A 25,059-nucleotide genomic window follows, 5' to 3' on the forward strand; every position below is an offset into this window, starting at 1 on the left:
TGACTCCTCCTCTCTTCTTCTCATCAACAGGTAAACAATATTGTAGACTATCTCAAATGCCTTTACTAAAGTTTTATTAGGTAAACAATATTGCAGACTATTTCAAATTACATAGCATGGCTAAAAGTTTAGAAAGCTGTTCTAAGTGGATTTATATCTGTACTATGCAAAGAACTTATAGTGATTGAGTGGGGTTTACATTTGTTAGATTTCATTAACACCTTTTGCTGAAGGTGGAGGGTTGCTGTGTGGGGGAGGGGGTTGAAATCAGGATGAACATGTGTTTGTAGACTTATTTATTCAGTATAGGTCAGGACGCCAGCCCTTTAGGATGCTGCAGTGCCTAGTATATGAAGTGGCTAGTTACAAAGAGGCAGCTAAAATCAATAGCAGTGTTATACTTGTGTTAAACCGAAGGAAAACAGAAGGCAAACAAACCAACAGTATAACAGAAGGACTGCGTTACCACAAAACTCAGGATCATTATGTGGCCTCTCCTCATCTCTACCATGAGAACTCCAGGACCAGGCTTACCACCTCTCTGGCTGAGAACATCTGCTGTCCATTTCTGTCTGCCCCTGGGCCTAACCCTCAAGATGAGCAGGGAACTGTGGGGGGAGAGCACCAGGACCAGGTTCAGCGGGGACATCTCCATGGGACTTGAGTGTGCTCCCCACATTCTCATACCCACCCGTACTATGATCTTATCAAAATAATGTTATCCCAATTTTCCTTCTGCCGCTGGTTACCTATAATTGTCGTCCCCCCCCTTGTTTTTTTTCTCTTCCATCTCCACTGATTGCACACCCTGCCATTGCGCCCTACATACAGGGTACATCATACTACTACACAAGTGTCAGTTTTCCCATACATGCACTGGGTCCTTGTATGGCTCACCTCCCACAGTGTGATCTTCGAAGTGCGCCCAACATGGCTGCCTCATCTGGTACGCTTCTGGATGGGATGAAAAATACATGGACCTGGTGGTTTTGTTGGAACCCTACTCTGAACTTTAGGACTCTGAAATCACCCATATTTTGTGTCATCTCTTCTAGGGTTAGACTATTCCACCCTGGGTAATCCTACGCTGTGCGCTCAAGATGGCTGCCGCACCTGGTAACTTGTGAGGGTGGAATACACAACCGTTGGAAGTTATTACCCAAAATGCCTACACCAATCATGCATTATGCTTTCTGTGTGCTTAAGGTTTTCTTTTATGTCTGCGTGGCTTATCTATTCCTGTATTACTTAAATCTTATGTATAATGTGCATTGTTTTTGATGTCTGTAAAGCGCCTTGAGCATAGGCGTGCACAGGGGGGTTGCCTGGTGCACACAGGCACCCCCTAATGTCTGGCACCCCAATCTCACATACCTGATGCAGCGATTGCCAAGGCGGCTGATTACTGTCCCCTTTGCGCTGAACCCTGTCAGGACTGCATTACTGACTGGACGCCGGGGTTAATCAAGGGTGCCACTGCCACCGGCTTTCAAACTCCCGGCTCCACCTCCATGTACAAAAACAGCGTGATGTGATTACGTCATGCTGCTCGCACGCCCACACGTCACACGGAAAGAGGGGGAGCCAGACTAGGCTGAGGAGGAGCAGTGTAATTGCAGTGAGTGCCTTCAGGGGTGTTTGTTTGGTGCACACCACAACATCTGACAATGTATCTGCATTATTAGGATTGGTACAAGGGTGGATATTTATATTGTGTTGACCGTCAATAGATGGTGCTAGACATACCCAAAAGGCGGTGCTATGTACACCATTCCGACGGTGCACCCCCTAATAAAATGTGCTGCGCACGCCTATGGCCTTGAGTCCTGTTGGAGAAAGAGCGCTATATAAATAAAATTATTATTATTATTATTAGATAAATGTTAAGTAGAATCTGATTGGTTGTTATGAGCAGCACCAGTTCTAAAAAAACTCCCACCTTACTAAATTTACCCCAGTGTACCAGGGACGATAGGTTACAACTTTTATCTCAAAGGAATTGGTATAAAATATGTACAGATTAAAAATAACAAAATGCGACAGGGATGAATGTCCGCGTACACTTTGATCGGAACCTTTTACACATAGCTTTGCAACCAAGTCGCACACAGATGTACAGCCCCAGTAGTCAGTGTATGCTAGCATTTTAGTTGTATAACATTAGTGGTGCAAATACATTTTAAGAAAAAAGACGCTTGGTGTGGCTAGGATACAAATGGGACCATTTGGCGCGATTGGAGAAAAGACACTGAATCCAAATGTCGGCAATAGAGAAGGTCTGATACATCTGCCATGGTTAAGGAACTATTTAATAAAAAAGTATATATATATATATATATATATATATATAACCATAAAGATTTTAATACCAGTAATAAAGGTAATACAGGTTGAGTATCCCTTGTCCAAAATGCTTGGGACCAGAAGTATTTTGGATATCGGATATTTCCGTATTTTGGAATAATTGCATACCATAATGAGATATCATGGTGATGGGACCCAAGTCTAAGCACAGAATGCATTTATGTTACATATACACCTTATACACACAGCCTGAAGGTCATTTTAGCCAATATTTTTTATAACTTTGTGCATTAAACAAAATGGTTGTACATTCACACAATTCATATATGTTTCATATACACCTTATACACACTGGCCCTCATTCTGAGTTGTTCGCTCGCTAGCTGCTTTTAGCAGCTTTGCACACGCTAAGCCGCCGCCTACTGGGAGTGAATTTTAGCTTTGCAGAATTGCGAACGAAAGATTCGCAGAATTGCGAAAAGAAATTTCTTTGCAGTTTCTGAGTAGGTCGAGACTTACTCTGCCACTGCGATCAGTTCAGTCAGTTTCGTTCCTGGTTTGACGTCACAAACACACCCAGCGTTCGCCCAGGCACTCCCCCGTTTCTCCAGCCACTCCCGCGTTTTTCCCAGAAACGGCAGCGTTTTTTCGCACACACCCATAAAACGGCCAGTTTCCGCCCAGAAACACCCACTTCCTGTCAATCACAGTCCGATCTCCAGTTACGCAGAAATTTCTTCGTTAAGCCGTGAGTAAAATACCAAACTTTTTTGCAAATTTACTTGGCGCAGACGCACTGCGAACATTGCGCATGCGCAGTTTGCGACTAATCGCTCCGTTGCGAAAAACACTAACGAGCGAACAACTCGGAATGAGGGCCACAGCCTGAAGGTCATTTAATACAATATTTTTAATAACTTTGTGTATTAAACAAAGTTTGTGTACATTGAGCCATCAAAAAACAAAGATTTCACTATCTCACTCAAAAAATTCCGTATTTCGGAATATTCCGTATTTCAGAATATTTGGATATGGGATACTCAACCTGTAGAAAGTTTTTAATGCAAAATAAGATCTATAACTGTAATGGGCCCTACACACTAAGCGATAACACTGAAAGACGTGAACGAGATATCGTTCATATCTTTCAGGGTGTATGCACCAACGATGAACGATGCGTGGCCCCGCGCTCTTTCATCGCTTGTACCGGCTCGTTTAAACATGCAGGCCAATATGGGCAATCTCGTCCATATAAGCATGCAGGGCTATGGAGCCGGGTGACGGGGAGAGTGAAGAATGTTCACTCCCCCTCGTCACCGCTCCCCTCCCCCCCCCGCGCCACAGGGGCACCCGTCGGCTGTTGGGCACCTCGGCAGCATATCCGCCAGTGTGTAGGGCCTATAATACTTCACATACAGTGCAAAAATTTGGTACTCCTATACTTAGGTGCAACAGCTCAATAATTTTTGGGTTTACATACTGGGAAAACACTTTTACACTGACCAAATCGCTCTTCACCACTTTATAAATATAGTTTTTATTGAAGATCACTGACAAATCATGGAAGATAGATGCTGGTTTATTATGTTGTCTGTTCTGCACTTCTAAAGCACATAAAGAAATATTTATATTTAACTGAGGTCCTGAGAGACAGTTCTAGCAGGGGTGTATCTACCTATTGGCCAGGATGGCACTCGCCAGGGGTGCCAGGCAAGGAGGGGGCGCAATCCATGGCCAGGGGGTGGAACCAAGTGGTAATGTTAGACTTGGTGACTGTCTGTTAGTGCCGGCGCCAATGTCCGGTAGCAGCGCACTGCAACTAGCTTGTAATCAGAGTCAGACTCAACATAAACTACAGCCCCCAGCAGCCCTTGTTACTGGGAGCTTCCGGCACCAAGGGCTGCTAGAAGCTGTAGTTTACTTTGAGTCTGATTGATCACTAGTACTGGCGCCGGCATTTGGCTAGGGCCGTGGACGGAGTGGAAGCACAAGGGTGGGACTACACGACACTCACTGCCAGGTAGCCCAACAGCATGGAGGAGAGGGAGAGAGGACAATGAGCTACTAAAGTACATGCAGTCAGCGTACCCTGTCTGTAATGTGGGGGGTGGGGGGGATACTATATAGTCTGTCTGTATTTGTGTCTGTGACTGAATTTATGTATGTGTGTGACTATGTATGAATGTATGTTTGTGTGTGTATAAGTATCTACTGTATTTATGTGTTTTAGTGTGTGACTATGGCCCTCATTCCGAGTTGATCGGTCGCAAGGCGAATTTAGCAGAGTTACACACGCTAAGCCGCCGCCTACTGGGAGTGAATCTTAGCTTCTTAAAATTGCGACCGATGTATTCGCAATTTTGCGATTACTAACTACTTAGCAGTTTCAGAGTAGCTCCAGACTTACTCTGCCTGTGCGATCAGTTCAGTGCTTGTCGTTCCTGGTTGACGTCACAAACACACCCAGCGTTCGCCCAGGCACTCCCACCGTTTCCCCGGCCACTCCTGCGTTTTTTCCGGAAACGGTAGCGTTTTCAGCCACACGCCCCTGAAACGCCGTGTTTCCGCCCAGTAACACCCATTTCCTGTCAATCACATTACGATCGCCGGAGCGAAGAAAAAGCCGTGAGTAAAAATACTTTCTTCATAGTAAAGTTACTTGGCGCAGTCGCAGTGCGAACATTGCGCATGCGTACTAAGCGGATTTTCACTGCGATGCGATGAAAAAGAACGAGCGAACAACTCGGAATGAGGGCCTATGTATGTGAATAAGTGTGTAACTATGTACAGTATGTATGTGACAGTATTTGTATATACTGCATGTATGACTGGACTGTATATCATATGTATGTGTTTTGTTTGTGACTATGTATGTATTAGTGTATATGTGTGTGCCTATGGGCAGGATCAGATATACTAATGGCAGATGTGGTTTGACCGCATTCCCCATTTAAAATTAGGAATATATTTATTAGCACTGGTCCACATTTCCATTTTCTATTTGCATTCCCCATATGCCCTTTATAGACTGTGTTTTCTATAGGGGTATGACTGTGTGGCGTAACGTGAATAAGAGACACTACTGTGCGTTGTAATGTGAGTAATGGACACTACTGTGCAGTGTAATGTGATACTGTGTGGTATAATTTGAATTGGAAGTACTATTGTGCGGCCATGCCCCTTCCCCACAAGGCCACATTCCTTTTTTGTCACGCCTCCCTTATTTCAAATATGTGTATGTGTTTATGTGTGTGTGTGGGGGGCTGCCCCTGACTTTGCCAGGGGTGCTCGGACCCCTAGATACACCCCTGAGTTCTAGCTTTCCAAAAACAATGTGAAACTCACTAGATTATACAAAGTAGTAATGCAATTAGTATTGGTTTAACTGATGCACATACTTGCCTACTGTTCTGAAAGTAGCGGGAGACTCACGATTTTTTAGTGTGGTCCTCCGCACTCACGGAAGAGTGGCAAGATCTTCCGCATTCCTCCACTTCCTAGTGAAGCAGGCAAGATGTGGAGATTATACCTGGGATTCAGGGTTTGCGAGGTGGGGGTGGGGCTTAATTATGCAAATGTATGTCTTTAGCCCTGCCCCTCCTTGCAGACCCACGAATCGCATAATTTTAGGGACTGACAGTCCAGGTCCGCCCCCGACTTTGCAAGCAGTGTCGCCTCTCCGAGTTTCTCCCGGAGAGGAGACTCTTAAAGTAGGCAACTATGATGATGCAGTTAAACTATGAGATGTGGCCCGAGCAAAAAAATAATAAAAGATCCAGATCATTTTCTATAACGTTCTAAGCAAGCGGTTGTGGGAATTGTAGTTCCACAACACGGTTGTGCGTTGCATATGTAGAAATAATAATTAGATAGGTTTAAAGAAAAAAAAGCTCAGTCGCAAACATTTACTTACTCATTTAACTGTTTTTCTTCACAAATAAGATTTTCATTCCCTGCTGTGTCACATTTCCTCTGAGCACTAGAGGAGGCGTTTTCCTGCTTCTCCGATTGCTCCAGTTTGCTCTGTGCTGTTGATGTGTTAGCTGCTCCATCTACAAATATAAACAGATATACATTTGACTACAGTATGTATATTCTTATAGTAGGACACGTACTCACCTGAACATATTCAAAGACATGAAAAATATATATGGAAAGGATCTCACTGACACTGGGCTTGATTCAGATATACAGTAGATGGAGTTGCCATACCTCCCAACATGACCCTCTCCAGGAGGGACACAATGCTCTGCTTCTGAACTTTTTCTTAATTTATGATTGCCATCACCTGTGTTGAACAGTTAAATGGATAAGAAAGGGTTTTAGCACAGGTGATGGCAGAGCCGGCCCTAACCAGTATGATGCCCTAGGCAAGATTTTGGCTGGTGCCCGCTAGCACCACCACTGGTTCCGCTTCTGACCTTGTACCCCCTATATTTTAAATAGGAACAGTTCGCACATTTGGCGCACAGCCCAAAAAGGGGTGTGTTTTTGCTTGCAAGGGCATGACCACACAATAACCCCAATTCCAATTATGCCACACAGTACTGCAACTTTATTCACATATGATCATGCGATAGTGTCCATAATTCATATTACATCCCACAGTAGTATTACTTTACCTTATAAACATTACTCCTCACAGTAGAGCCCCTTATTCACATTACATCACACTAAATTGCTCCTTATTCACATTACACCACACCCTATTGCTCTTTATTCACATTAGACGACACAGTAGTGCCCTTTCTATACGCAACGCCACCTAGTAGAGCACCTTATTATTGGAATTCCCTGCCCGAGGGAGTTGTAATGGCGGAATCTGTCAACACCTTTAAGAATGGGTTAGATAAATTCCTATTGGAAAAGGATATCCAGGGGTATGGTGCATAGTCATGCATTATAGTTACTATAAATAGGGATAAAATGCAATGGCTGACAGCAGCATCAGTCAGAAATTTTAGTCAAATCATCATGCATAGGACACCACAAATAGGTTGAACTCGATGGACAATTGTCTTTTTTCAACCTCAGATACTATGTTACTATGTTATTATACACGTAATGCCACACATTAGTAATGCATTTATACACAATTCCACACAGTAATGCCCCTTACACATATGAGACACATTAATGTCCTTATAAACATAATGCACCTTACACATTATGACAACCTTTATTAATGCCCTTTTACACATAATGTCCCTTACACATATGCCGCACATTATTAATGCCCTTATACACATAATGACACACATAGTGCCCCCTACACATTTGCTGCACATTATTAGTGCCCCTATACACATAATGACACACATACAGAAGTACCCTGTTACACATATGCCGCACATTATTAATGCCCTTATACACATAATGACACACATAGTGCCCCTTACACATATGTTGCACATTATTAATGCATTTTTACATGACACACATAATGCTCCTTACACATATTCCAAACACTACTGCACAACCAACCCACTCACATGCACACAACACTCACACTGCCACTAACACTGTGACCTCTGCCTCTGCTTGGATACAGATGTGTCCTCATAAATCTTGCCTCAATGCTAACGTCAGGCACCTTTTTTTATGAAAATTCATCTTATTTGCATTGCTATGTGGCTAGGATGCACAAGCAGCATCTGCTGATTAAAATGATATGCAGCATATGCAGCATGCCTATATATATACTGTGTTAGACTGTGGCTGTATCTGCATATGAAATGCTACACACAGAATATAGGCATGCTGCATATCATTTTAATCAGCAGAAGCTGCTGATGCCCCTAGGCATATCAAATGCCCTAGGCAATTGCCTAGTTTGCCTATACCTAGGGCCGGCTCTGGGTGATGGCAAGCATACATTAAGAGGGAAGTCCAGGAGCAGAGCATTCTGTCCCTCCTGGAGAGGGTCATGTTGGGAGGTACAGTATGAGTTGCTATCACTTCCTTGGATGCAGCAGTGATCTGACCTACAGTAGGTCCAAGCTGCCCGTTGCAGAGTCAAATAAATCTCTGTGCAACCACAGAGATCCCTGGCATCTTCTATCCCTCAAACAGCAGTGAAACAACTCCATTTTCACAAACCGAGGCTGTTGCCAGTGCCACCCCCCAAAATTGCATCAGACTGTCAATTACATTGCATAACTCATTCACGCACAGGCAGAACGGCTCCTGCGCATGCGCAAAGTACCAATAACCGGTACTAGGCTCGTCCTGCTGCTTTAGCTTCGGGATCTGAATAACCCCCACGGTGTTCATAGGCAATACTGTACATTAGAGACGTGGAACCCTGTGTTTTGGTTTTGGTTACAGTTCTAATCTCATCGTCATGTTTTGGTTTTGCAAAACCACCCTCACGTGTTTTGTTTCACAATTCGGATTTAAATCCGAATCTTGAGTTTAGGATTTTTGGAAAATGGATAAAAACAGCTAAAATCAAGTAATTTTTACAATCCAAAACCTGAAATTTGGATCTCAAATTCAAAGTCTGTACCACAGGAAGATCCGAACAGAGATTTGGTTTGGGTTGTATCTCCTCGGAAGATCGAGGCTGCGTTTTAGTTCGGACTCGCAAAATTCAGGTGGGTTCGGATTTCTTGAGAACGGAACAGCACATTTCTACTGTAGGTTTTCTTTAGCTCATACTTGCCTACTCTCCCGGAAGCTGTGGTAGGCTCCCGTTTTTTGAGGTAGCCCCCTCACCCCTGGAAGAGTAGGCAGGTCTCCCGCATCCTGCTCACACCCTAGTGATGCGAGCAGGATGGAGAGATACTCTCCCGTATTTGCGGGTCCGTGGGGTGGGGAAAGGGTTAAAATGACGCGTATCGCGATGGAGGACTTATTCGCAAACTGACAAGTAGACAGCATTTGAAGTGGCTAGAACGCGCAGCTGTGTCAGGACCGGTTTCTCAGGGTGTGCCCTAATCAGCCAATGTGAATTCATATACTGCTGGAGAGGCCAATTTCGGTGAGACACTCATTTGAATACCGCATACGGTTGCTCAAGGTCCAATGGTGCAACCGATGTGCATCCAATGTTCCCACATCTGTATGTAAGTGGGAACATATTGACAGTCACAATGTCCTCACATGCAATTAGGGTTAGGCTACAATTAAAGTTAAGGTTAGGCTGATGTGAATGGCCAAATATTTTCTGTAAAGCGCTACGGAATATGTATGCGCTATTATAAATAACTGGTAATAATAATAATATTAATAATAATAATAATTATGGCTGGGATTAGTCTTTGGTTTAAAAATCATTGTTGAACTTGTGACATTTGAAAATGCTGACATGTCAGTGTTGAGAAGCTGCATGTCGACATATACCACACCCACTAAAACAGATAAACAAGTGTATTCATCCCTTAATTTTAAGTGTGCACGATTCGCGCTGCGCAGTTTTACAAGTTTGTTATTAGATAAGCTGAAGGCTGCATAAGCCTGAGGCCATATAAGAGATCAACTTTTTGTGATTGGTTGTTTAATGACTAAGCAGTTGCTAGGCAGATCAGTTTTCCCTGTTGGTTTTTTCCTATTGGATTAGAAGGTTGTACATCAAGTTTAATAGGAGGGTCTTAGGATAGTATATAGTTTGGGGCCATTTTCCTAGACTTCCTCTTGCCATTCATTGTATGGCCCAGGAAGGTTAAGTATATCAATACTAGTATTGTTTTGCTATTGAATTTTGTCTTGTTCCTATATACCCCTTTGCTCCCTGCTTGTGGTCAAGTTTCTGCTGTGGTTACTATTGTGAAGTTCCGCTGTTTCTCCCCCCCTCCTGTCATGCCGCGTCCACGACGTTCTGCCCCTCCCCCCCGCCGCCTCGTGGAGGCTGCGAGCACCCCCCGCTCCCGCTCCCCTAGTACTGGGCCCCGGAGGCTGCCTTCGACGGCGGCGGACATGCGGCGGGGGCGGGCAGTGACGGCCCGCTACCCTGCAGGCCGGAGGCAGGCGGCCAGCGGCCGCTCTGCACGTGGCGCCGGGACGCGCGGCCCGGCCGGGCCGCGGTCACCGGCGCCCCCGGCAACTCAGTCTTCAACGGCGGCTCCCTCTCCCGCCTTCCCCGCAAGCGGCTCTCAGCGGCAGCTCGGGCGCCCACGTGGTGTCGGGCGGCCGCGGCGGGGCTGCGAGCGGTGAGGGGGGGGCCAGTGCGCAGGTGGGGGTTATGAGTCTGGGACAGCAGGGAGAGGTGCCCGCTGTCCCCAGAACAGTGCATGATCTACATACACCCCTCCCTGGCGTGGGGCCTATGGCGCCCAGGTACAGAATTGGAGATGGGGGGCTGTCGGCCCCTGGTGTTGCTGGGGCAGGGGGACATGGCAGTGACTGCCGCTGCGCCCGCCCCTGCTGCGGTTACGTGGCAAGGGTTCCCGGAGGGGAATCCTGCATCGGGGGCCTGCTGGCTGGGCCCCAGGTCATCAGTCGCGCCACCGCCCGTGGCGGCGTCCCCGTTCGTCGGTTTTCAACCCCCCCCCCCCCGTCCTGCCGGGGGCATTTCAGCTAGTGGCGACACAGTCGTCTGTCGCAGCGTCTTGCCATTCACCCGGCCCTGCTCATTCGTTCGCAGCTCAGCAAGGCTTCGCAGGGAGCCAGTCCTTCCCCGGGGGCTTTCCGTGGCCTCTTGCGCCGGCGTTCCCCTCAGTTGCCAGCATGCCCTCCATGGGCTTAACGGTGGCGTCCGGTCCACAATTTTCCCCGCACGGAGCCGGCTCGGGCGCCGGCGTACAGACCACATGGTCGGTCGGCGGCCCCCGGGTCACGGTGCCCCTCCCTGCCTTTGCGGGCTCGCAACCGGGGCAATCACTGGTCGGTGGGAATCATGTAGCCCAAAGTTGGCCACCCCTCCCGGCACCCCCTCAGTTCCTCCCGGTGTCATCCGATTTTGCGGGGGCGAGCGGCTACACGCCGCATACTGCATGGCGGCCTTCTTACCCGTGGGTTTCGTTGCGGGGGGCGGGGCTGCCTTCACGCAATCGGTCGGGTACACCTCAGTTGGGGGTCATCCCCTGCAGCTTCCCACCGGCCCTCCGCCGCGGAGCGGCTGGGCGGGACCTCCTCCCCCGCGGGTTCACCCCATTGTTAATGATGCTTTGGTCTCCTCCACGCCTGTTGTCCCCTCTGTTTCTCCCTCACAGGTACTGGCTAGTTCCGGGGCTACGCCCGGTAGGAGGCGACGGTCGCAGACGGCTGCGACATCGACGGGGGAGGTGCGGCCACCAACGGAGGCGGGTGCAACGGACGACGCGGTTCCGGGTCCTTCTAACGCCGGTGAGCTAACCATTCCTTTGCACATTTCAACCTGTAGTTCCTCATCTTCTAGCAGTGTTTCGTCAGGTTCTCCGCGGCGCCCGCGTAAATTAGCTAGACTCATCGCGCGGCGCATGGCGAAGGAGGCGCATAAGGTGGCCACGCCTGCGCCGGCGGTCCCTCTTGACCCCCCCCGTTATGAAGAGATGGTACATTGCGCCAACACGGCAGTTACGCGGGGGGTTCGTAAACGCATGCGAGAAAAAATCCGGAAGGGGAAGTACGTAGACATATTCACCCTTACGAAGGAAATGCGACAGGGTTTTGACGCAGCCAAGATGCCTGGTGGCATTGGGGAAAATGCGTTTCGCAATTTTCACCAGTGGTTGCGTGGTTTTTTGGTTTTTACTGCTTGCTACACGGAATCGCGGCCCTCGGAGTATGCCAACTTAGTTAAGTATTTGTTTTTGGTACACGACATGTACTTAAAATCCAAGGGTTCCGCTTGGCGGGATTACGATGAGAAGTTCCGTCGCAATCAGGATGGTAACCCCATCCTGCCCGCGGGTTTTAAGGATGTCGAGGTGTGGTTGGAGGTCACGCAGCAGGTTAAGCCCACCCCGGACGTCACGGTCAAGAAGCCCGGTGCGGCCGGGGCTACGGGTTCCCGCTTGATAGGGAAAGGGAAGTGCTTTGCCTACAACGACGGCAAATGCGTCAAAGGTGCGAGTTGTCGTTTTCGCCACTCATGTAAGTTGTGCGGGGCAAGTCACCCGGCCAAGGATTGCACCTCGGCGGCAAGCGGTAAGCCCTCCGCTTCCGCCGAGGCCGGGGGAGTTGGCAAGTAAGGCCTTCTCCCCGATTCTAGTTCCCGAGTTGCGGCGCTGGCTTAGCTTGTACCCCGATGAGGCGGCTGCGTCGTTTCTCTTGGAGGGTTTTCGGCACGGTTTTCGTTTGCCCATTTCGGATTCGGTGCACGTGGTGGCGCGCCAGAATTTGAGATCGGCTCGCGAATTCCCGCAGAAGGTCCGGCGGAAAGTGGGCGGGGAGATTGGCCGGGGGCGCATGGCGGGGCCCTACGCCTTCCCCCCGCTGCCCTCCTTGTGCATTTCCCCAGTAGGGGTGGTGCCCAAGAAGGCCGCGGGCAAGTTTCGCTTGATACAGCACTTGTCGCACCCTCCGGGTTTGTCGGTCAACGACGCTATTCCGGAAGCAGAGTGCAGGGTACGTTATCAGTCTTTTGATGACGCGCTGCGCTTGGTGCGGGATTGTGGTCCGGGGGGTCTGTTGGCAAAATTGGACGTGGAGTCGGCCTTTCGGCTACTCCCGCTGCACCCAGATTCCCTGCGGTTTCTTGGTTTCAAACTAGGGGGCGAATTTTACGTGGATCGGTGTCTCCCCATGGGTTGTTCTGTCTCCTGCGCCTACTTTGAGTGTTTTAGCACATTTTTGCACTGGTGCGTCCAGACCACCTCCGGCCAACCGGGGGTGGCTCACTACCTGGACGACTTTCTCTTCGTGGGGCCGGGGGACAGTTCGATCTGTGGGGATATTCTGTCGGTGGCTAGAGCATTATTCGACAATTTAGGGGTGCCTGTCGCGCAGGGCAAGTGTGAGGGCCCTTGCACTTGTCTTAGCTATCTAGGTATCGAAATTGACACGGTGGGGGGTTGCTGTCGCCTACCCGAGGATAAAGTGCGTAAGCTTTTGGGTTTAATTACTGACTGTTTAGGCAAACGCAGGGTTCGGCTTAAGCAGGTGCAGTCTTTGCTGGGGTCTTTCAATTTTGCGTGCCGGATTATCCCCATGGGTAGGGTTTTCTGTCGCAAACTTGAACGGGCCACGGCGGGGACGGTTCGGCAGAATCACACCGTGTACCTTTCCCGCGAGATCAGAGATGATTTGCGGATTTGGGCCTCTTTTTTAGTGTCCTTCAACAGAGAGGTTTTGTGGCCGGTGCCTCGTTGTTCCAGTAAGCAGCTGCAATTGTTCACGGATGCCTCAGGCAGTCAGGGTTTTGGCGCGTTTTTTGCGGGGTCATGGTGCGCGGCTGCCTGGCCGGCCTCTTGGGTAGCGCGTGGGTTTACCAAGAACCTCCTTTTGCTGGAATTGTTCCCGATCATAGTGGCGCTTGAATTATGGGCCGGCCAGTTCGCAAATAGGCACATCTCGTTTCGTTGCGACAACTTGGGTGTTGTACATGCGATTAACAATCAGCGTTCCTCCTCGCCGCAGGCTCTGAGGCTGCTGCGGCATCTAGTGTTAGTTTGCTTGCGGCGCAATATTAATTTCGGGGCCCGCCACGTCCCCGGAATTGACAATGGAATTGCGGATGCATTGTCTCGGTTCCAATTTGACAAATTCAGGGCGTTGGTTCCGGGAGCGGCAGCGGAGGGGTTTCAGTGCCTGCCTTCTGTCTGGCAGATTGTCGAGTCGGGTTAGCTGCTTTAGCAAGGTGTGCTCTGGCTCCCTCCACTCTCAGAGCGTATGATGCAGCCTGGCGGGATTGGTCGGTCTTTCAGCGTAGGTACGGGGTAGCAGGTGAGTCCTCGGCCGACGCCCTGATGACCTTTGTTTGGGAACATTACCTCAACGGTAGGTCAAAAGCGGCCATGGCATCTGCCCTTGCGGGCATTTCCTTTCACTCGCGGCTCCACGGGATGACGGACCCCACGGGGTCTTTTGTCCTTTCCAGAGCGCTGAAAGGATGGGCTAGGTTGCGCCTGGCGCCTGCGGACTCCCGTAGACCCATGACGTTGCAGCTTCTGGCAGAGTTGCTGCGTGTGCTGCCCCAAATTGCATCATCGGATTTCGAGGTGGCGCTGTTTAGTTGTGCGTATGCCCTGGCCTTTTTTGGGGCTTTTAGAGTGAGCGAGTTGGTGGCATGCAGCAAGGCGTCTCGGGAGTCGGGTTTACTTTACGAAAATGTGCGCTTGCAGGAGGGCCTGTTGCTCTGTAGGATTGTGCGATCCAAGACAGATCAAACAGGTCGGGCCGCTGGTTGTCTTTGGAGGCTCAGGAGGAAACGGGGGTTTGCCCGCTGCGGTTGACGCAGGAGTATGTACGGTTGAGGCCTCCGGGGGGCGACCAGTTGCTGGTGCACGCGCGGGTTGACCCTCTGACAAAATTTCAATTTGCTGCTGTGTTCAAAAAATGTTTGTCGGCATTGGGCTTGCAGGGGGCGGACTTCGGTACCCATTCCTTTCGGATTGGGGCGGCTACTCATGCAGCGGCTACAGGGTCATCCCCTGCGGCTATTCGGGAGTTGGGCCGTTGGAAGTCGGCCTCCTATAGGTCCTATGTCCGTCTGCATAAGTTATAAGTGCGCCTGTTGCGCTAACCCAAAAACGTGTTTACTCGTCGGTTTTTGAACGCTTACCGTTCAGGAATCGACGGTGTGAAGCGAATTTTTAAAATTTTTCCTCCGAGGGGGCCTAATTTCAATTGGCTGTTCTATCAAGGTCCACGGGAGGTTTTTTGATTTTTCTCCTTCACTTGGGTTTATTTTTGTTACGTTGTGCTTTATGTATGTATTATGTTCATAATCTGATGTTAGGATATTTTCTTTTGCAGCTATCATCAATTTTGGGGACCAGGTATGGCTGGTTGATCATTCCTATATTTTTTGGGCAGCAAGCATCCCATGGCACTTAGGGCAGCTGAGGTTTTTGGGTCCAGGCAATTGCGATGGTTAGGTGTTCGAGGTATGTTATGGGGTGATTTGTTGCGGGTCCTTTTTTCTCGGGAGCGCCGCTGGGGTCGCCCTAGTTGTATCGTCATTCATTTGGGTGGTAATGATCTAGGTCGAGTTAAGGGCATAGACTTGATTTTGTCCGTTAAGGCGGATTTGGTGGCGGTCCGTTGTCACTGGCCAGGAGTCTGCATTGTTTGGTCGGAGATGGTGCCACGTTTCCATTGGCGTGGTGCGGTGCGTTTCTCGGCGCTGGAGAAAGCACGCAAGAAGGTGAATTCGGCGGTGTCTCTTTTTGTCAGGGCCATAGGTGGAGTGGCGATCAGGCATCCTCTACTGGTGCTAAGGAACAGGCAGTTCTACAGGGACGATGGGGTTCATCTTTCTCCGGAAGGAGTGCAGTTTTTCCTGGAGGATATTTTTGGTCTTTTTCAGTAGGGCTATTTAGTTGTTCTTAGTTGGTTAATGTTGCTGGTTGCGGATGGCGGTGGCGGTTTGGTAAACCTTGGTGGCGGGAAGTCGCTACCAACCAGCTGCTACACAGGCATAAGTGGTCATTGTGGGGCTCCCTCTTTAGAAGGACGGCAGGTGTGTCCTTTTCTTGCGGTTGGACATTTAGACGTTCCCCTGCGGGAACCGAACGTTTGCCAGAGAAAGAGGGGTGAGGCCAGCACAATGCGGGTTATGCGGGAAGGAGGCGGGGTATGTGTACTCCCCTCCTTGGTTTGGTGGTTTTCATCTAGGTGACTGGTGCTGGTGTTTGGTAGCGACTTTCTGTTTGCCATCCTCCAAGCTAAATTTAAATTTATATTCAAAATCAATTCTAATTCGATCACAATTATAGTTTAAAGAGTTGGTCAGCGATCAATAAACATCGTCTGACCTTTAACTCCAGCTACCGTGTCCGTGTCTTTATTTCAGTGTGTGGTGTTGTTTATTTTAGTGATAAGCTAGCTTAAAGAAAAGGTTTATGTAATCACAATAAAGTTATGAGCACCTTAGATAAGCTGAAGGCTGCATAAGCCTGAGGCCATATAAGAGATCAACTTTTTGTGATTGGTTGTTTAATGACTAAGCAGTTGCTAGGCAGATCAGTTTTCCCTGTTGGTTTTTTCCTATTGGATTAGAAGGTTGTACATCAAGTTTAATAGCAGGGTCTTAGGATAGTATATAGTTTGGGGCCATTTTCCTAGACTTCCTCTTGCCATTCATTGTATGCCCGCCCGCCCTCCCGGATTTCAGCTACGGTTTTTTGCTATTGCAGTTGGCTATTGAGAGCCAGATTGGCGGGAAGTCGCTACCAACCAGCTGTCACACAGGCATAAGTGGTCATTGTGGGGCTCCCTCTTTAGAAGGACGGCAGGTGTGTCCTTTTCTTGCGGTTGGACATTTAGACGTTCCCCTGTGGGAACCGAACGTTTGCCAGAGAAAGAGGGGTGAGGCCAGCACAATGCGGGTTATGCGGGAAGGAGGCGGGGTATGTGTACTCCCCTCCTTGGTTTGGTGGTTTTCATCTAGGTGACTGGTGCTGGTGTTTGGTAGCGACTTTCTGTTTGCCATCCTCCAAGCTAAATTTAAATCTATATTCAAAATCAATTCTAATTCGATCACAATTATAGTTTAAAGAGTTGGTCAGCGATCAATAAACATCGTCTGACCTTTAACTCCAGCTACCGTGTCTTTATTTCAGTGTGTGGTGTTGTTTATTTTAGTGATAAGCTAGCTTAAAGAAAAGGTTTATGTAATCACAATAAAGTTATGAGCGCCTTATTGCCAGCTGGAAACGTACGGCTTGCTTTATCACCAACATTATCCTTTAAAAAAAATAATTTGTATCTAAAAGAAGCCATAATGACGCTGTGATCTTTACAGATTCAAAGAATGCTATTAAATATTTTATAAAACCTTTTTAATATTTTAGAATGCACCATATTGTCATGGGAACCAATTAAAAATGGTTTACAGCTTTGTGTATGTGGCTTTACTTTATGAACATCCAATAATGACATGAAAGAATAAAAAACAAGCTGTGAGGAACATGAAGCCAGAAAGATGAAAAGAAGCAGGAAAGTGTCAATGTTGTAATAAGACATTGAGGAGGGGACGCCTGCTTTTGTTACAGACAGGTAGATGTGTTAGACAAGTGTTTTATAAATTCACATTCACAAATGTTGTGGTACAGTATCTGTGCATATTGGGAAAAAATACAAAATGAAAACAGTTTATTTTGTTGTAACTCTTCTGCATACCTACCAACTTGTGTCCCTATGGAATCGGAAATCGGGACACGCCGCGCCAGAGGTGCGGCTGCTAAAAAGGGCGGAGCTTTGGGTGGAGGGGCGGAGTCTCACGGTAAGGGGACGTGGCCTATTGCAGTGACCCCCATTTTTGTCATTTTGGGGGCGTGTCTTGCGCTCCATGAGCTGCTGGACAGCCCCCGGCTCCCCTCCTTGTGATGATAGATGCAGGTGCACGGCATCTATTCACTGTGATCACCGGCTGCTTTGCATAGCAGAGCAGCGGTGATCACTACCTCTCCCAACTGCCCCCCCACACCCGCGGGACACTCCGACCCGCGGGAGGGACAGTGTCCAATTAGCGGGACTGTCCCGCTGAAATCGGGACAGTTGGGAGGTATGCTCCTGTCAGAGCTGATACTCAGCTATATAATGTAAGATAAGTGCTGAAATCACAGCCATTTTCTCGTTTTAACAAATATTCACATGGCCGGATTAAAGGTCACAAATATTCAAGGGCCTATTGTGAGAATCGGAGAGGTGTGACAAGTGTTGTGTGGGTATGGCCAGAGCCAAATGGGCTCTAATTGTGTAAAAATATACAAATTGCATCATTTTGTGAGAAAAATAGAAATATAATTTTAATAATTATGATTTATGGCCAACTATGTGGCCAGCTGGTGGCTAGTTATTATCATGCTGCCATGATGATGGGCCTATTTTTATGCTGCGTCATTAATCTACATATACACTGCTCAAAACAATAAAGGGAACACTTAAACAACACAATGTAACTCCAAGTCAATCACACTTCTGTGAAATCAAACTGTCCACTTAGGAAGCAACACTGATTGACAATCAATTTCACATGCTGTTGTGCAAATGTTGTTCTGCAGGTGGTGACCACAGACCACTTCTCAGCTCCTATGCTTTCTGGCTGATATTTTGGTCACTTTTGAAAGCTGGCGGTGCTTTCACTCTAGTGGTAGCATGAGACGGAGTCTACAACCCACACAAGTGGCTCAGGTAGTGCAGGTCATCCAGGATGGCACATCAATGCGAGCTGTGGCAAGAAGGTTTGCTGTGTCTGTCAGCGTAGTGTCCAGAGCATGGAGGCGCTACCAGGAGACAGGCCAGTACATCAGGAGACGTGGAGGAGGCCGGAGGAGGGCAACTAGCCAGCAGCAGGACCGCTACCTCCACCTTTGTGCAAGCAGGAACAGGAGGAGCACTGCCAGAGCCCTGCAAAATGACCTCCAGCAAGCCATAAATGTGCATGTGTCTACTGAAACAATCAGAAACAGACTCCATGCGGGTGGTGTGAGGGCCCGACATCCACAGGTGGGGGTTGTGCTTACAGCCCAACACCGTGGAGGACGTTTGGCATTTGCCAGAGAACACCAAGATTGGCAAATTCGCCACTGGCGCCCTGTGCTCTTCACAGATGAAAGCAGGTTCTCACATGTGACAGACGTGACAGAGTCTGGAGACGCCAAGGAGAACGTTCTGCTGCCTGCAACATCCTCCAGCATGACCGGTTTGGCAGTGGGTCAGTAATGGTGTGGGGTAGCATTTCTTTGGGGGGCCAAACAGCCCTCCATGTGCTCGCCAGAGGTAGCCTGACTGCCATTAGGTACCGAGATTAGATCCTCAGACCCCTTGTGAGACCATATGCTGGTGCGGTTGGCCCTGGGTTCCTCCTAATGCAAGACAATGCTAGACCTCATGTGGCTGGAGTGTGTCAGCAGTTCCTGCAAGATTAAGGCATTGATGCTATGGACTGGCCCGCCCGTTCCCCAGACCTGAATCCAGTTGAGCACATCTGGGACATCATGTCTCGCTCCATCCACCAACGCCACGTTGCACCACAGACTGTCCAGGAGTTGGCGGATGCTTTAGTCCAGGTCTGGGAGGAGATCCCTCAGGAGACCATTCGCTACCTCATCAAGAGCATGCCCAGGCGTTGTAAGGAGGTCATACAGGCACGTGGAGGCCACACACACTACTGAGCCTCATTTTGACTTGTTTTAAGGACATTACATCAAAGTTGGATCAGCCTGTAGTTTTTTTTTTCACTTTAATTTTCAGTGTGACTCCAAATCCAGACCTCCATGGGTTAATAAATTTGATTTCCATTGATAATTTTTGTGTGATTTTGTTGTCAGCACATTCAGCTATGTAAAGAACAAAGTATTTAATAAGAATATTTAATTCATTCAGATCTAGGATGTGTTATTTTAGTGTTCCCTTTATTTTTTTGGGCAGTGTATAAATGCGAAAGCCCTGACTCACTCTTACTTCCGGATATATTAGGTAGATGAAATTTAACATTGGGATTCTTCAGGTGGGAAATAGGAAAACTAAGCAATTAGAATTTTAATAAACCTCCCTTAAGGGGATGAAAAAGGGGTTGACATAATCAGTGCCATAACTAGACATTTTAGCGCTGTATGCAAGAAACGGCATTGGCGCCCCCCCCTTCCGCCCCTATGTAAAATAGGGGCTGTGTGTGCATTAGGTGCACGTCAAAAATATAGGGGCATGGCTTCATGGGGAAGGCGTGTGGCCACAAACTAACACCAATTTATATTACGGTGCATAGTAGTCTCCACTATTCAAATTACACCGTACAGTTGCGCCACTACACCAGGTAGAGCCCCTTTTACACATTACGGCAGGAAGAGTCCCCTTTTTACACATTACAGCAGACAGCGTCCCCTTTTTACACATGACGGCAGATAGCATCCCCTTTTTACACATTACAGCAGACAGCGTGCCCTTTTTTCACATTACAGCAGACAGCGTTCTCTTTTTACACATTACGACTGACAGCGTCCCCTTTTTACACATTACAGCAGACAGAGTCCACCTTTTTACAGATTACGACAGACAGAGTCCCCCTTTTACATATTACGGCAGACAGTCCCCCTTTTTACACATTACGGCAGGCAGAGTCACTTTTTACACATTACGGCAGACAGCGTCCCCTTTTTACACATTTACGGCAGGCAGCATCCACCTTTTACACATTACGGCAGACAGAGTCCCCCTTTTTTCACATTACGGCAGACAGAGTCCCCCTTTTTACACATTACGACAGGCAGAGTCCCCTTTTTACACATTACGGCAGACAGCATCCCCTTTTTACACATTACGGAAGACAACGTCCACCTTTTACACATTACAGCAGACAGAGTCCCCCTTTTTACACATTACGGCAGACATAGTGCCCCTTTTTACACATTACGACAGGCCGAGTCCCTTTTTTACACATTATGGCAGACAGAGTCCAATTCAGACATATGTGTTGTCTGCCACCTAGTTATGGCCCTGGATAAATACACAGATAGGTAGATAGATAGGTAGACAGAATAGATAGATAGACAGACAGACAGACAGATAGATAGATAGATAGATAGATAGACAGAATAGATGATAGATACTCTCTCCCCCCTCGCTCAGGCAGTCAGGCTCCTAGGTGCAGCTGCTAAGCTGCTGGCAGATCCTGGGCAGGGGAGGAGGAGAAGGAGGGGGGGGGGGTGGGATTCGGGAGCCACAGCAGCGCACTGTAAGGGAAGCGCATCCCAGCATTCACAGCGGCAGCGGCAAGCCTATGTGGAAGGAGAGGGACAGCTGCAGCGGCGCCGCCACACATTACAGTGCTATGCTGCAGCTCCCGAGTCCCCCTCCCTCCTCCTTCTTTTCCCCTACCTCCGGAGCTGCAGCTCCTCTCCTCGCTCAGGCGGCTTGTAATGAGTCAGTTTGATTCATTACAATACCGCTGACTAAAGTCCCCTTGGAACGGGGATGCGGCCAGTTGCGCCCTCAGGGCGACTGCGCTGTGTGACAGGCACACCTGGCACACACGTAGTTATGGCCCTGTACATAATGACGGCATTACCGATGCGTGTCTTGCGTTGCGTGAACAATAACGCTCAAATGGAAAATCAGATCTAAATTTGCATTGCACCTCCAGTGTGTAGAATTTAATAAACTACAAAAATGGTCCTGTCACTTTTTACTGTATCTGCGACGGGTGCTCCTCGGGTAATGCCAAGAACCATGGATTAATATTTACTTACATTAAGACGTTTCAAATTTACATCTCTATAGATTTACCACATTTTAACACTCATTTATATTTACAACCGTTAAAGTCAGAAACTCCCGTTCGAAGAACAGGTAGAACAACTAGTTACTGTTTAAAGATAATATTGCACTAGGGGCATAATTCAGATTAGAATGTAAACCCAATGGTTTATGTATTAAAGCCAATGTTTGTGGGTCTGCGCAGGCACAAGACACATTCTGCACATGTGCAGAACGAGTTCTGCATGATCACTCACAGCCCCCATCAACCGCAGCATGTTTGGCATGCTGCTGCATCTGGGGGACAGCAAACGGGTCAGTTTTACAAAACGGGGAGTGTCAGCCCTGTTTAATAGATGCGCCAAGCCCAAACTCTGCGTCGGACACAAACTTCCCAGGCCCGGTTGACTGTCAATCTGACCATACCTCCCAGCATTCTTGTCCCCTGAATCGGGACTCTTTTTTGTGATGCACTCGAAAAGGGGGCGTGGTCTCATGCGAAGGGGGCGTGGCTTCACAGGGAATTCCTTCAGTCGCAAGCCATGCCCTCGTTTTCGTCACTGTGGGAGCATGCCCAGCGCTCTGTGAACGGCTGTCCATGCCCCCAGCCGCTCTCACCCGGCAAATAGACACTGTGCACATGCACACAGCATCTATTCCCTGCTGCTCTAAGCAGAACTGATAAGGCATTTGTTGCTGGCTGTCTCTATTCTATCAACATGCAATTATCTATATATAGAAACATCAACCATGCTATCATTTATTATTATTAGTACTATTATTATTTATTACCTGTTATTTATATAGTGCACACATATTCCGCAGCACTTTACAGAGAATATTTGCTCATTCACATCAGTGCCTGCCCCAGTGGAGCTAAAAATCTATGTTCCCTACCACACGTACATGCACACACACATACTGTACCTTAGGTTCATTTTTTGTCTGGAGCCAATTAACCTAACCCTGGATTGTGGCAGGAAACCAGAGTGCCCGGGGGAAACCCACGCAAGTATGAGAAGAATAATACAAACTCTTCACAGTTAGGTAAAGCAAACCAAGGGGAGAATACAACTCTGCGCTGGACAACAAAAGGCAGCAACCAATACCTTCTAGTGTTATCAAAACCAGAAAAAACAAATATACAATGCAAATGGTGATACTGATTTGCGCCAATTTTTTGTGGTAGATGGGAAAATTTCTGTTATCAAATTCTTACTATGGATAATTCATCCGTCTTCACAGGTATATTGACTCATCAATAGGAATGTTCATGTAAAGAGAAAACACAAACAAAATGTCCCAATGTGTAGTACTGTCTTAATAGTAACAGTCAAAGGGTAAAGGAATAAAAGAAGATGATTAGATCCTCCGCTCTGTGGTGAAGAAAAGGCGTAATGGGATCACCCAATAGGTGCAATAATCAGGAAAGATGGTGCTCACTTCAAAGCTTACTTTCAAAAAGTCTGGTCCATACATATAAAGGTATCTTTAAATGAGTCCTGGGGTGGCTTCCTCTAATAGATGTTATGCAAACCCCTCCACAGGATATACATGGAAAACGGGAACAGAAAAGTGCTCCAATGTGTAATACAGTAATGAATAAATAATCTCTTGGAAATGGAGGATATTATAACCTTCAATCCGTGACGTTAATAGATAAGGGTCACCCAAAAAGTGTGTCGCAATGCTAAATGATGCTCACTTTAACGCTTACATTAAAGAGATGGATCCATACATATAAAGTTATCTTTAAACATTCTTTATCATCTAGTCATCCGGCATAAAATCGTACATGTATGCTTACTTGAAATATGTGTTGTCCACTCCTATAGCGGTTTCTTTTTAATCTCCATCCCCATGTGTGTGGAAGTGGGAAAAAAACGTTTATGTGTAAAAAACGGACTTTAATAAATAAAACAAATAAAAATGTTGCTTTTACACAGATACAGTCACTTGTTTCAGGGAAGATGTAACAATGTCAGCACAATGGGGCAGATGGATAATACAATGGGCCCAAATTACCACTCCCACAAGAGCTGAATCCCTCAGGTACAGATCTGAGCAACGTGAAGAAACCACCAACGCGTTTCGACTATTACTGTCTTCCTCAGGGTGTACTGTGGGATCCCAGAGCAATCAATTTAAGCTCTGTCGGCTCCCGCCCCCTTATTACAAAGATATGGGGTGAATGCAACATGTAATTACATATTTTAACTGGATAGTGAGTGTGGACGTACTTTAAATTCATACATGTACAGAATAAAATAAACAAAACAAAATAAATTCTTAATACACACATATATATATATGTATAATTTCCCTTAGAAACGGGTTTCCATGGTAACTGCCACTTAACCAATGAACGAAGACTCCCCTAATTGACACCAAATAGCCTGCAATGGTGTGGTGTCAGAGCAACCTCTGGGTGTGAAGGGACCAATCAAAAAGGGGTAAAATGATGGAGGAAACAGACGGCATACTCATGCGTCTGTTCCATCCCATTTGGAGCGCACAGTGCGTTCCACTTCAAATCCCGGAAGTGTCCGTGGCGTTAGGTCCTATTGGTTTGAAGCGCAAGATGCGTTCCACCTCAAACCCGGAAGTGTCTATGACATCCTTCCGTTTGGTGCGTCTCACTGGTTCCAAAATATGGAGATGTGCATTCCACAGATCTCCGCTATTGGGAGCCAATAAGGAGCAAATTAAACAAAGAATAAAAAAAAACTGTTCAACCTCTAAAAAACAAAGAACATAGAATGTGTCCATTTCATAGATTTTTGGAAACCCTCAGTTTTAGGCACAAAGGTAATATGAGGTATAAAAATATATATATTAATTAAAAAGTCACCTATTGATTTGTATCTGTGGTTCCCAATGAGAGAAAAATAAGATAAAATAAAATGAAAGGGTTTTCTTCTTTATAAGAACCATTTCAGTTCAAATTCTGCATTGAGGCCCCCCGGTTTTCATATTATAAATAAACTTCATCTCTGTTTGTGCCAGCAAAATATTCACATCTTTTCTCTATCGTCCTTGTGGATGCTGGGGTTCCTGAAAGGACCATGGGGAATAGCGGCTCCGCAGGAGACAGGGCACAAAAAGTAAAGCTTTCCGATCAGGTGGTGTGCACTGGCTCCTCCCCCTATGACCCTCCTCCAGACTCCAGTTAGATTTTTGTGCCCGGCCGAGAAGGGTGCAATCTAGGTGGCTCTCCTAAAGAGCTGCTTAGAGAAAGTTTAGCTTAGGTTTTTTATTTTACAGTGAGTCCTGCTGGCAACAGGATCACTGCAACGAGGGACTTAGGGGAGAAGGAGTGAACTCACCTGCGTGCAGGATGGATTGGCTTCTTGGCTACTGGACATCAGCTCCAGAGGGACGATCACAGGTACAGCCTGGATGGTCACCGGAGCCGCGCCGCCGGCCCCCTTGCAGATGCTGAAGTAAGAAGAGGTCCAGAATCGGCGGCTGAAG

The 25,059-nt window shown here is 47.4% G+C and overlaps 1 protein-coding gene across 1 annotated transcript in view; it reads right to left on the reverse strand.

Moving 5' to 3' along the window:
* CNGB3 (cyclic nucleotide gated channel subunit beta 3) overlaps positions 1–25,059 on the reverse strand; it is a 346,397-nt gene that overhangs the window by 268,356 nt on the left and 52,982 nt on the right. Inside the window, exon 3 of the mRNA XM_063924064.1 lies at positions 6,218–6,356. Coding sequence (XP_063780134.1) covers positions 6,218–6,356 — 139 coding nt within the window. The remainder of the gene's footprint in view (positions 1–6,217; positions 6,357–25,059) is intronic.

The sequence above is a fragment of the Pseudophryne corroboree genome, chromosome 5, assembly GCF_028390025.1.
Source record: "Pseudophryne corroboree isolate aPseCor3 chromosome 5, aPseCor3.hap2, whole genome shotgun sequence".
Taxonomy (NCBI): domain Eukaryota; kingdom Metazoa; phylum Chordata; class Amphibia; order Anura; family Myobatrachidae; genus Pseudophryne; species Pseudophryne corroboree.